General features: G+C 41.1%; 1 protein-coding gene across 1 annotated transcript in view; it reads right to left on the reverse strand.

Annotated features, from left to right (window-relative positions):
* CNBD1 (cyclic nucleotide binding domain containing 1) overlaps positions 1-13559 on the reverse strand; it is a 385369-nt gene that overhangs the window by 348754 nt on the left and 23056 nt on the right. Inside the window, exon 3 of the mRNA XM_043483330.1 lies at positions 12414-12416. Coding sequence (XP_043339265.1) covers positions 12414-12416 — 3 coding nt within the window. The remainder of the gene's footprint in view (positions 1-12413; positions 12417-13559) is intronic.

Here is a 13559-nt window from a genome sequence, read left to right on the forward strand (position 1 = left end):
ATGGTTTTTCCAGTAGTCATGTACAGATGTGAGAGTTGGACCATAAGGAAAGCTGAGCACCAAAGAGTTGATGCTTTAGAATTATGGTGCTAGACAAGACTCAAGAGAGTCCCTTGGACTGAAAGAAGATCAAGTCAGTCAATCCTAAAGGAAATCAACACTGAATATTCATTGGGAGGACTGATGCTAAAGCTGAAGCCCCATTACTTCAGCCACCTGATGGGAATAACCAACTCACTGGAGAAGATCCTGGTGCTGGGAAGGATTGCAGACAAGAAAAGAAGATGGGAGCAGAGGATGAGGTGGTTGGACAGCATCATCAACTGGATGGACATGAATCTTGGAAACTCCGGGAGATAGTGGAGGACAGAGGAGCCTGGTGTGCTTCATCCACGGGGTTGCAAAGAGTTGGACGTGACATAGCAACTGAACAACAACAAAAACGAGTACTATGTTATGGCAGCCCAAGCGGACTAAGATAGTAGCTTAGTTACAAATTTGTCTAAATTTCTGTGTGTGGATCAATCAAAATACTTTTGGGGGTGGTATCTATCTGAGGTCAGAGAGAAGAACACCAGCTGAGTAACAGCTTTGGGAGGGCTCCTTGACTGCGTAACATTAAGAATCTGCTCAGTCGTGTCCAACTCTGCGACGCCCTGTCTGTCCATGGAATTCTCCAGGCAAGAATACTGGAGTGGGTTGCCATTCCTTTCTCCAGGGGAACTTCTTGACTCAGGAATTGAATCTGACCCAGGGCAGATTCTTTATCACCTGAGCTACCAGGGAAGTCCATGAAGAATCCTAGTCTTGTGGTTAAGGTAACCTACTTGTATACTAATTTTTATACTTTATATAAAATAGCCAGTTATTTAAACTTTATATGCCTCATTTCTTTATCCTTAAAGCAAGAGATTAGTAATAACAGCATCTGTAGTTATAATATTTAGTATCATATATTTATCTCAAAGACGTCTCTACACTACAATAAACCATACCTTCTTGGGCACAGAAGGAGACATTTCCTAACCTCTCATGTAGTATCTGGCTGAGTTCTAGCCAATGGAATATGGAAGATGAGGTGTGAAGGATGTGTACCACTTCAGACTAGGATCATCAAAACCTTTCCCCAACTTCACAAAAAAATCCTTTCCATGAGAGATCCTCTACCTTTTTTCCTTTCAGCATGAAGCAAATGATTAGGGAGAACTTGGAAGACACACAGAAAAAGATCAGAGAGCAAAAGAATGGGAAAAGCCTGAGTTCCTAAACCAGAAAAACAGCCTGCCAATCAAAAACAGCATTATAGGGTTTGATGTGAAAAAGAAATAGATTCTATTATGTTGAGTCCTGAAGGGCAGTGTCAAAGAATGTACAAGCCATTGCACAATTGCACTCATTTCATATGCTAGCAAGTAATGCTCAAAATTCTCCAAGCTAGACTTCAGCAGTGCATGAACCAAGAACTTCCAGATGTACAAGTTGGATTTAAAAAAGGCAGAGGAACCAGAGATCAAATTGCCAATATTCATTGGATCATAGAAAAGACAAAAGAATTCCAGAAAAACATCTACTTCTGCTTTATTGACTATGCTAAAGTCTTCAACTGTGTGGATCACAACAAACTGTGGAAAATTCTTAAAGAGATGGGAATACCAGACCATTTTATATGACTCCTGTGAAATCTATACGCAAGTCAAGAAGCAACAGTTAAAACCAGACTTGGGACAATGGGCTGGTTCAAAAATGGGAAAGGAGTATATTAAGGCTGTATATTGTCACCCTGCTTATTTAACTTAAATGCAGAATACATCATGAGAAATTCCAGACTGGACGAAGAACAAGCTGGAATCAAGATTGCCTGGAGAAATATCAATAACCTCAGTTATGCAGATGACTCCACCCTTCTGGCAGAAAGCAAAGAAGAGCTAAAGAACCTCTTGATGAAGGTGAAAGAGGCTAGTGAAAAAGCTGGCTTGAAACTCAACATTCACAAAACTAAGATCATTGCATTTGGTCCCATAACTTCACAGAAAATAGATGAGAAACTGTGACATACATCATTTTCTTGGGCTCCAAAATCACTGCAGATGGTGACTGCAGCCATGAAATTAAAAAGACGCTTGCTCCTTGGTAGAAAACCTATGACAAACCTAGACAGCATATTAAAAAGTAGGGACATTACTTTGCTGACAAAGGTCCGTCTAGTCAAAGCTATGATTTTTTCCAACAGTCATGTATGGATGTGAGTCAGACTCTAAAGAAGGCTGAGTGCCAAAGAATTGATGCTTTTGAACTGCGGTGTGGGAGGAGATTCTTGAAAGTCCCTTGAACTGCAAGGCGATCAAACCAGTCCATCCTAAAGGAAATCAATCCTTAAAATTCGTTGGAAGGACTGATGCTGAAACTGAAGCTCCAATACTTTGGCCACCTGGTGCGAAGAACTAACTCATTGGAAAAGACTCTGATGCTGGGAAAGACTGAAGGCAGGAGGAGAAGGGGACGACCAAGGATGAGATGGATGGATGGCATCAAACTCAATCGACATGAGTTTGAGTAAGCTCTGGGAGTTGGTGATGGACAGGGAACCCTGGTGTGCTGCAGTCCATGCAGTTGCAAAGAGTTGGACACAACTGAGCAACTGAACAACAACAAATAGCAGCTAGGAATATCCTAACTAGTACACTACGTCTTCTGCATCCCATTCTGCTCTGCTCACAAGTCTCAGGAGATAATAAGTTTTTTCATAAAATGTTTACTTATCAATTATATTTATGTGATTGCCCTAAAGCAATTTACAGTTTTATTACAAATTAATTTAAAAAATCATAAAATCTGAATCTATTCAACCACTTTTGGATTTTTTTTTGAATGTGTCTTACAAATGTTGTAGCATCTATACACTTATTTGATGAAAATTGAAAGAAATATGAATGATACCTTTGCACATTAGGAGATACAATATTTATAAAATGTTTATGACATATATGTATATACTTATATATTATAATTTACTATGTATAACAGATATATTGTATTATATTATATTTCATTAATTTATATTATACTATATAGATGCTTTTCTTACAATATTAAGTTGAAGAAAAAATGCTCTGTTGTAAGCTCAATGCATTTAACACACCCTAGACTTAAATGAAAAGTTAATCATCAGTCTTCAGAGAATACCAGTACAAAGTGTTATTTTATTGTTTCCTCTATACTTATTCTTTGAATTGTGGAAATTATTAGCCCCCAATTATGGATTAATTTAATAGTCATTCTTTGATAAAGTGCATTAGCCAATGACATCATGGCTTCAAAACTATATTTTTTTCAGGGGAGTTCCACATGCTATTGCAGTTAATCATAAAAGGTTAATCCCAAGATTTTTATTTTATAAAATTCCTGGAGAAAACTTAAAAGATCTGTTTTGACAAAGTTTTTTGACAAAGTTAAACTTCAAAAATATGATTTGAAGACTGAATCTAAACCTTTTAGAGAGATGTTAATCTGTCATAAAATTTTACTTCCCATAAACAACTGAAACTCTCCCTAGTTTGAGAAAAAAATATCTAAATTGTATAAAAACTGAAGTTTGCTGGGAGAAGCGTCAAGATGGTGGTGAAAAAAGCCCATAATTCACTTCCTCCCATGGACACAGAAAATCACATCCCATTCACACAGATCCATAATCAGGAAGGATTACAAGGTACAGTCATTTTCTCATTACTAGTAATGAAAATCTAGTGGGAGCTATTTTTGTGATCACAGGCTACCTTGCTAATACCGGTACTAGTAGAAACCATTTTGGAAATATCCATCTAATATATTAGTGACAATCGGCATGCCCTGTTGCAAGTCTCTCGGCTCCAGGAGAGCTGAGAGTATTCTCCAGGAGAGCAGAGAGTACCTCTTTAACAGATGATTCAAACTTAGCAAGCGGCAGGGGAGAACAAGATGACGGAGGAGTAGGTGGACTTGGAGTACCTCTCCCTCCACAGATCCATCAGGAATACGCCTTCAGACACAGTAGTCCATGCAGAACACCAGCTGAGAGGCATCAGTAGTACCTGACCAGTGGAAAGGAATATATAGAACCACACAAAACTGGGTTGGAAGAAGGAACTAGGGGAAAAAACAGGAGTGTTAATGAGACTGGACCTGCCCTCAGTGGGTGGGGGAACTGAAGCAGGGGTCCGATCCCCACGTCGGGGCAATTGTCAGAGTCAGAGAAACATTTGAGGCTGAGAGTGAACCAGCTGATCTGTGGCAGCCTAAATGGAATGAGAATCAGACGGTCCTTGTCGCAGCCAAACATACCGCAGACAGAGAGGCAGGTCCCCTAGAAGCTGGAGTTTAGGGGGTTGTGGAGCTGCTGTTGCCTGTGGAGAGACGGATCGAGGGGGTGTGAAGGAGGAGACTGTGGTGGGAAACGCCTGTGGAACAAAGCCAGGCAGCCTCGGGAGCAAGGCGACACTGCTGAGTCACGTCTACGGTGTGGAGCCATCACCAAGCCTCTCTCCCCACAGTCACCATCAGCAGCTGAACAATAGAGAGGCTGGCCCATCAAACGCCTGAGCACTGAACTACAGAGTGGGACCCACCCAGGTGCCCCTTTAAGTGCCTGATGCCCGATCTACAGAGAAGGACCCCAGCCAGGGGCGCCCCTCTATGTGCCTGACGCGCGGAACAACAGAAGGACCCCAGGCGAGGGAGCCTCTAAGCGCCTGCATGGGCAGAGCTATGGAGAAAGACTGGCCCAAAAGGCCTCTGAGCACCAGCTACTAGAGGCTCGACGAAAGGCTTGGTAGGGCCATGACTTCTGCAGTGGAGACAGTCCCTGTCCCCTCACACTTGGCGCCGCCAGGGTCCCCGCGACCCCAGCACCTGCCCACCTTCACGCTCAGCCCTCGCTGGAGCAGAGCTGCCACAGGCAGAAAAAGCCTTGCATCTGTGCACGCCGAGTCGCTTCGGCTGTCCCCAACTCTTCCTGATCCTGTGGACCGTGGCCTGCCAGGCTTCTCTCTCAGGGGTTCTCCAGGCAAGAATACTGGAGTGTGCTGGCCAACACCGGTTGTCATACCTTTCTAGAGCGCTATATTTCCTGCTGCCCTAGCTGCCAGCTGCCCTGAGTACCTGGTGCTGCCCGAACCCCTGTGGCCCAAGCAGCCGCACCACCTCCTCACCTGGCCCTCACAGGGGCAGACCCTAGTCCTCCAGGGCAGCCCCAGGAGCAAACCCCAGTGGATGACCCACATAAATAAATAAAATAAAAGGTGGAAATAAAACCACAGCTGAAACCCAGGGGCAGCGTGGCTAAGGAAGACGACGCAAAACCTTCCCAGCAGCTGCACAAGCTGCAGATTAAATCCACATGATCGACTAGGCAGACTCTGTGTCTAAGGAATATACAAAAGGACACTGAGAGCCCCCCATGGAAGAAAACACACTAGCTCTGATAGCTGCAGACACTGGAGGCAAGAACACACAGGAGGAGGACCAGATTAGAATCTGAGCTGCCCCCACAGCAGGTCCAGAGACCAGTGTTGGAGGGCATCCTAGGGAGGGGAGGTGGGCTGTGGCTCCCAGAGAGGGAAGGGACTCTGACTGCAGAGACTCAAGAAAAACACTTATTCTTCTTATGTTTTGACTTGTTCCGTAGTTTCTTTTGGACTGTTTTTTTTTCTTTTTTTCTTCCTCTTCCCCCCACTCTGTTGTAGTTGTTGATTTCATTCGTACTATGAAATCTAATTAAGCTTTTGAGTTTTGTTTGTTTGTTTTTTATACTCACACCTTTCAGTGTTGTTATAAACCTCTGCCTCTACATTGGGCTTTAGAAGTTCTGTGGAGTTTTCCTTTTTTTTTTTTTTTCTTCTCTTTTTGTTCTTCTCCCCCCCCCCCCTTTTTTTAACTTTAATTTTTAATTTTTTAAACCTATTATTATTATTTCTACATTTATTCCTTTGTTTGCTTTTCTAACTGTTCTTTTTCCCTTGCAGTTAAACCTTCATGTATATAAATCTTCTTTATCTACTTCTATTTAACTTTGCCTATCTATTCTTTCTTTTCTTTCCTCCCAAAATATTTGTTAGTTTTGTTTTCATTGGTTTATTTCCCAGTTGGCACCATGCTTTAGTTTTGTTTTCCAGTTTGTGCCTTAGTGAGTTTTGTTCTTAACTGGTAAACATAATTTTTGGCATCCTTTGTTTGCCGGGTCAATCTATTGTACTTTATTTTTGTTGGACTGTTTTGATTTTGCTTATGGGTGTATATGTATATGTGTATATTCTATTATTTTAATTACTATTTGCCTGATTTTGTAACTGCCATTTGTCTAGGGTTCATCTTTAGTTTCTCATTTTGGGGTATTTGTTTTAATTTCATTTAATGCCATAATCAACCACTTGTGGAATCTTCATTCCTGACCAGAGATCAAGCCCTGAGCCTTTGGAGTGGGAGCAGTGACTCCAAGACCCTAGACTACCAGAGAACTAACCCTAGGGAGTATCAGATAGTGAGAACTCACACAGAGGAAACCACTGTAATGCAAGACCTGGCATCACCCAACCACCAACAGCACCCTGGACAGGACGCCTCATCTAAACAACAAACAAAACAAAAATACAAACCCAGTCATCAGCAGACAGGATTACCACCTCACTCAGCCTCGTGCAGCAGAGAAAAAAAATAGATTAGTAAGTGGTGAAGGACCACTTCACCTGTGGTCCACGCATTCTTCACTCTGATGTCTTTCTATTAGTTTTGGGTCAAGTGGGTTTGAGTGAGGCTGTGTGTGAGGCTTTTAAGAGTAGTTTTTCTGTTCCCTATTGAACCTCAAGACCAGATGTTTTGGGGGACTTGTCTCTTCTGTGCAGAATCTAAGGGTAAGGATGTGATTTTTGATTGGTGAAGTTGTATCTTTGTTTCTTCTACCCATCTTGATATTTTCCTCTTTGTTGTGGAGACTTTGTTCATCCAGTTTTCAAGAACCTTTCAGAAGGAATCAGCTACATATGTAGTTGCAGTTATAAAAGTGCATGCTCTGGTTCTTACTATCAGACTACTTGCAACCCTGGGACACAGTCCACCAGGAGTCAATTAGGCTCCTCTGTCCATGGGGTTCTCCAGGCAAGAGTGCTGGAGCAGGCTGCAGACATTTTTCCAAAGAGACATACAGATTGCCATCAACAGATTGAAATATCTTTAAAACCACTAATTATCAGGGAAATGCAAATCAAAACAACAAGGAGATATCAGATCACACATGTTCAGTTCAGTTCAGTTCAGTCACTCAGTTGTGTCTGACTCATTGCGACCCCACGGACTACAGCACACCGGGCCTCCCTGCCCATCACCAACTCCCAGGGTTTACCCAAACCCATGTCCATTGTTTCAATGATGCCATCCAACCATCTCATCCTCTGTCATCCCCTCTCCTCCCACCTTCAATTTTCCCAGCACCAGGGTCTTTTCAAATGAGTCAGTTCTTCGCATCAGGTGGCCAGAGGATTGGAGTTGCAGCTTCAGCATCAGTCCTTCCAATGAACATTCAGGACTGATTTCCTTTAGGATGGACTGGTTGGATCTCCTTGCAGTCCAAGAGACTCTCAAGAGTCTTCTCCAATACCACAGTTCAAAAGCATTAATTCTTCAGTGCTCAGCTTTCTTTACAGTCCAACTCTCACATCCATACATGACTACTGGAAAAACCATAACTTTGACTAAATGGATCTTGTTGGCAAAGTAATATCGCTGCTTTTTAATATGCTGTCTAGTTTGGTCATAGCTTTTCTTCCAAGGAGCAAGCATAATTTAATTTCATGACTGCAGTCACCATCTGCAGTGATTTTGGAGTCCCCCCTTCCCCCAAAAATAAAATCTGTCACTGTCTCCATTGTTTCCCATCTATTTGCCATAAAGTGATAAGACCAGATGCCATGATCTTAGTTTTCTGAATGTTGAACTTTAAGCCAACGTTTTCACTCTCCTCTTTGACATACATCAAAAGGCTCTTTAGTTCTTCATTGCTTTCTGACATAAGGAAAGGCAGGTCAGGTGGTTTGGTATTCCCATCTCTTTCAGAATTTTCCACAGTTTGTTGTGATCCACACAGTCAAAGGCTTTACATAGTCAATAAAGCAGAAGTAGATGTTTTTCTGGAACTCTCTCACTTTTTTGATGATCCAAGAGATGTTGGCCATTTGATCTCTGTTTCCTCTGCCTTTTCTAAATACAGCTTGAACATCTGGAAGTTCACAGTTCACATACTGTTGGACCCTGGCTTGGAGAATTTTGAGTATTACTTTACTAGCATGTGAGATGAGTGCAATTGTGTGGTAGTCTGAACATTCTTTGGTGTTACCTTTCTTTGAGATTGGAATAAAAACTGACCTTTCCCAGTCCTGTGGCCACTGCTGAGTTTTCCAAATATGCTGGCATATTGAGTGCAGCACTTTCATAGCTTGATCTTTTAGGATTTGAAATAGCTCAGCTGGAGTTCCATCACCTTCACTAGCTTTGTTCATAGTGATGCTTCTTAAGGCCCACTTGACTTTACATTCCAGGATGTCTGTCTCTAGGTGAGTGATCACACCATCGTGTTTATCTGGGTCATGAAGATCTTTTTTGTACAGTTCTTCTGTGTATTCTTACCACCTCTTCTTAATATCTTCTGCTTCTGTTAGGTCCATACCATTTCTGTCCTATATCGAGTCCATCTTTACATGAAATACTCCCTTGGTATCTCTAATTTTCTTGAGGAGATCTCTAGTCTTTCCCAATCCATTGTTTTACTCTATTCTTTGCACTGATCACTGAGGAAGGCTTCCTTATCTCTCCTTGCTATTCTTTGGAACTCTGCATTGAAATGGGTATATCTTTCCTTTTCTCCTTTGCTTTTCACTCCTCTTGTTTTCACAGCTATTTGTAAGGCCTCCTCAGGCAGCCATTTTCCTTTTTTGCATTTATTTTTCTTGGCAATGGTCTTGCTCCCTGTCTCCTGTACAATGTCATGAACCTCAACCCATAGCTCATCAGGCACTCTGTCTATCAGATCTAGTCCCTTAAATCTATTTCTCTTGTAGTATAAATCTATACTGGCAGTTACCCTAATCTAATAAATATAGCCTTCAAGGAGCTGTCTCTATTATAATAGAGAAAAAGAGACTTTAAACAAATGCAAAATAAATTATCAGGAGTGCTCTGATAGAAAATATTACAGAGTCAAGTGGAAATGGAGAAGAATACTCTTCTTGGAGAAGATTTTAGGTTGACTATGAAGATTAGTTCATTTATTGGTAGTTGGGGATAAATGGGAAAATGGTAATTCAGACCGAGACATCAATATGAGCAAAAAGTACAAGACCCGCAACAGTTGGTGCAGGTGTAGTGAAGAAGCCACCAGTCACATCATCACTGGGAGGAAAGGAAGAGTCACTGGGAGACAAGACTGGAGATGTAAAAAACATCCCATTATAAAAGCTCTTATAAGTAATGTGATTACAATTTACTTATCAAACGGAGAGAAGATCGGAGTCTATGATATGACAGTTTTTGGCTTGGACAGCTGTGTAGATAATTTTATCATTCACTAAGATAAAAGTGTGGATAAAAATATAGCTCCAGCTTTATACAGTAAAAAGGCTAAAATTTTTGTGTGTCAGATCAAATTTGTGTCATTCCTTTTGCAAATGAGAACACTGAACTCTGAGAGTTTAAATGATATTACAAATACCTCCTTCATACTTCACATCAGAATAAGAGCTAGAAGGCAATCATTCAGACTCCCAGCTTACAGCCTTTCTGAAACAAATGTATAGGAAAATAAAAAACCATGACATTTGATGGGAGACAATCTGGACCTTGAAGGATAAATAAAATTAAAGTTGGTATAGGGGAGATTAATAAGAGTATCAAAATAAAGGAGTTCATAAAAAAGGTTTGGTATTTTAGGGGATATTCACTCAGGAGTAATATTAACATCAACAAGTAGTAACGAGAATATATTAATTGATCCAGATTCTAGAGAACTATCATGCCAGATAAAGGAGATTATTCAACAAATATTTAATGTGCACCAATAATGTGTCAGATACTATTCTAATCACTGGGAATGTATCAGAAATAAAATGAATTTTGTCCTCATGAAGTTTTCAATGTAGAGAGAGGAAACAAAAATAAATGTATAACTGTATGTCAGATATGCTATTAAGAAATGAAAGCAACACTCAGAGCATAATACGTTACGTGCTAAGAGTATCTATTTCATATAGGCTGGTCACAGAAAGCCTGATGTTACTGAGTCCAAGCTTGGTCTGCTCACTGCACAACAGGCCAATAATCCAGACACTAGGTGTTGAGACAAGGAAGAGTGACTTTATTCAGAAAGTCAAGCATCCAAGAAGATGGCTAACTAGAGTCCTAGAGTCCCACTTTAGTGGGGTCTGCATGCTAGTTTATTTTATAGAATAGCGAGGGGGATGAGGTGAGGAAGTAAAGTAAAAAGGGCATAAGTCTTGCAAAATATCTCCTGGTTTGGCCAGCCTCAGGGAGGGGATGTGTTCATTTCTCCTGCCGCGTTCACAGGGTCAAGATGACTCCCTGTGAGCTGAGCAAAGGCACTTTAGTTTCACATTCAGGTAGACGGGCAGGGCTCCCCAAGGCAGACCATTGTGTATGCTTACAGCTATAGACAGAATCCTTTTAGTGATTGTATTAGCAGAAGAAACGGAAAGCAGAGGTTAAATAAACCAGTCCAACATGGAGTCAGATTTTGTTCTTCCCTGTCACACTGAGGGGACTGAGGCATAAAGGAGAGCAGACATCTGAAGAAGGAGCATCCCGGATAGAAAGCATGAGTGCAAAGACCCTGAGGCAGGAGCATTCTTGATGTGGTAGGAACAGCTCATGGAGGCAACGGTGGTTAGAGCAAAAGAAGCAGAAGGGTCTTGTCCAGAAGCAGTGATTAGAGATGCAGTGGGATGGGACCATGTATGACCCTGCAGGCCACTGTGAACATCTTAGCTTTTACCTTGAGTGATATGGAAAGCGTTAGAATATTTTGAACAAACAATGCTCTGATGTACATTTTAACAATATTCCCCTGGCTTCTGTGCCAACTTACAGACTCTAAATGTGCAAGGGGCGGAGTAAGAAAACCAAGCAATAGGCTATTGCAGTAATCCTGGCAAGAGCACGGGTGCTCTGGACCAAGATGGTATTAGTAGCGGTGGTGAGAAATGGTTATATTCTGGATATGTGCATATTGTTATTGCTTAGTTGCTCTGTCATGTTCAACTCTTTTATTACTACACAGAGAGTAGCCCACCTCTGTCCATGAGATTGTTCAGGCAAGATTGAACTAGCATCTCTGTGTCTTCTGCAACGCAGGATATGCAGGAGATGAGGTTTGATCCCTGGGTTGGGAAGACCGCCTGGAGGAAGGCATGGCAACCTACTCTGGTATTCTTGCCTGGAAAATCCCATGGACAGAGGAGCCTGGGGCTTTTATGGTCCATGGGGTCACAGAGTCGGCCACAACTGAAGCGATTGAGCACATATGCATGCCTCTGTGTGTGTGTGTGTGTGTGTGTGTGACTCTCAGTGAGAAGGAATGAGAAGAACTCACACACACTTAAACAGTAGACAGGAGCAGCTTTAGCAGCAGGAATTGAGCCCATGGTCAAGGTACATGGTAAATGGTAAGGAGTAGCAGTCTTTCTTTTTCCCCTTCCCACGCTGGGCCATAGGAAGGATCTGGGAGGAAGGGCAGCTACCCAAAGACAGTGACTACACATATGTACATGTGTGTGTGTGTGTGTGTGTGTGTATTATATTGGGTTGGCAAAAATATTCCTGTGATATTTAAATAAAACATACATCTTTCATTTTCACCAAGAACTTCATTGAATACTGTGATCAGTGTGTTATTCCAATACAATCTGCTATTTTCCAGGAAACTTCATAATTCCATCTTCCCAAAACTTTTTACCTCTTTGAACAAAGAATGGTTGCAGGTGCTTTTTACAGTCTTCCATGAAATTGATATCTTTTCCATTATGGGAATTTTTATAAAGACTAAAATAAATGGAATACAAAGGTGAAATGTCTAACAAATCCAGGCAGTGAATCAGAACTTCCCAACCAAACTGCAACAGTTTTTGCCTGGTCGTTAAGGAAACATGCAGTCTTATGTTCTCCTGATGGAAGCTTGTGCGTTTTCTGCTGACTAATTGTGGATGATTTTCATCAGATGTTGCTTGCAGTTGGTCTCATTGGGAGCAGTGCTTATGGGAATTAAGCTTTTGGGACCTCATAAATAGAGGACTCCGTTCCAGTTCCACCAAATACACATCACCTGCTTTGGATGCACACCAGATTTTGGCGTTGGTGGTGGTGGTTCATCTCACTTACCCCACGATCTCTTCCATTCTACACTATTGTCCATTATCCACTTTTCATTGCCCACCACAATCTGTTTTTAAAACATAACATTTTTGCTATGTTTAAGTAAGGAATCTCATGTGGAAATATGGTCAAGAAGGTTTTTTCACTTAACTTATGTGGAATTCAAACATCAGAGTGATTAACATAACCAAGCTGGTACCGATTTTCAATGCTTGATTCTCAATTAATGTCTTGATTTGATCGCTATTTACTTCAACTTGTCTCCCCAGTCATGGATCATCGTCCATCGAGAAATCTTCAATGTGAAACTTCACAAACCACTTTTGACACATTCGATCAGTCACAGCGGCTTCTATATACACTGTACAAATATTTGTGTTTCAGTTGTGCTTTTACTTTTCTTGAAATAATAAAGCATAATACGATGAAAATGTTACGTTTTTCCCTTCCACCTTCAATATTAAAATGGCTACACAAAAATTCACCAATGTTGATGTTTCTTTCTTTAAATGCACACTAGTATGATGGCTGTCACATTATAATCTAACAAAATTATTTCAAATGCAGTTAAAAAAAACAAGCACTGCTAGAGTCATCTTACAGAAAAAACCAACCTACCTTTTGGCCAACCCATGATATATATGTATATGTATGGTATAACATATATATATGGTGTAATATCAAAAGAAAGACCTAAGTTTCCCTAGCAGCTCAGTGGTAAAGAATCTGCCTGCCAATGCAGGAGACAAAAGTCTGAACCCTGATCCAGGAGGATCCCACATGCTGCAGAGCAGCTAAGCCCATGCACCACAACTTTTGAGCTTATGTTCTGGAGCCTGGGAGCCACAGCTACTGAAGCCCATGCACCCTAGAGCGCATGCTCTGAACCAAGAGAAGCCTCTATACCGTTCCACTGCAACCAGAGAGTAGGAGACTCCAAAAACCAAGATCTTTCATAGTTTACATGTATAAAAAAAATTAATCCTTGGGTCATTTAATTCTCAGGCTTTCTGTTTTTATTATGGGGAAAAAGTATATTTCATTGGTCATTTTAAACATATAATACACATGAAATAAATATGGAAGAGCAAATTTTTCTTAAATCTCTCTGAAAGACTTAAGTAATTTCTATGTATGCATTTTGGATAAATTGCCTT

This window comes from Cervus canadensis, chromosome 12, assembly GCF_019320065.1.
Source record: "Cervus canadensis isolate Bull #8, Minnesota chromosome 12, ASM1932006v1, whole genome shotgun sequence".
NCBI lineage: Eukaryota > Metazoa > Chordata > Mammalia > Artiodactyla > Cervidae > Cervus > Cervus canadensis.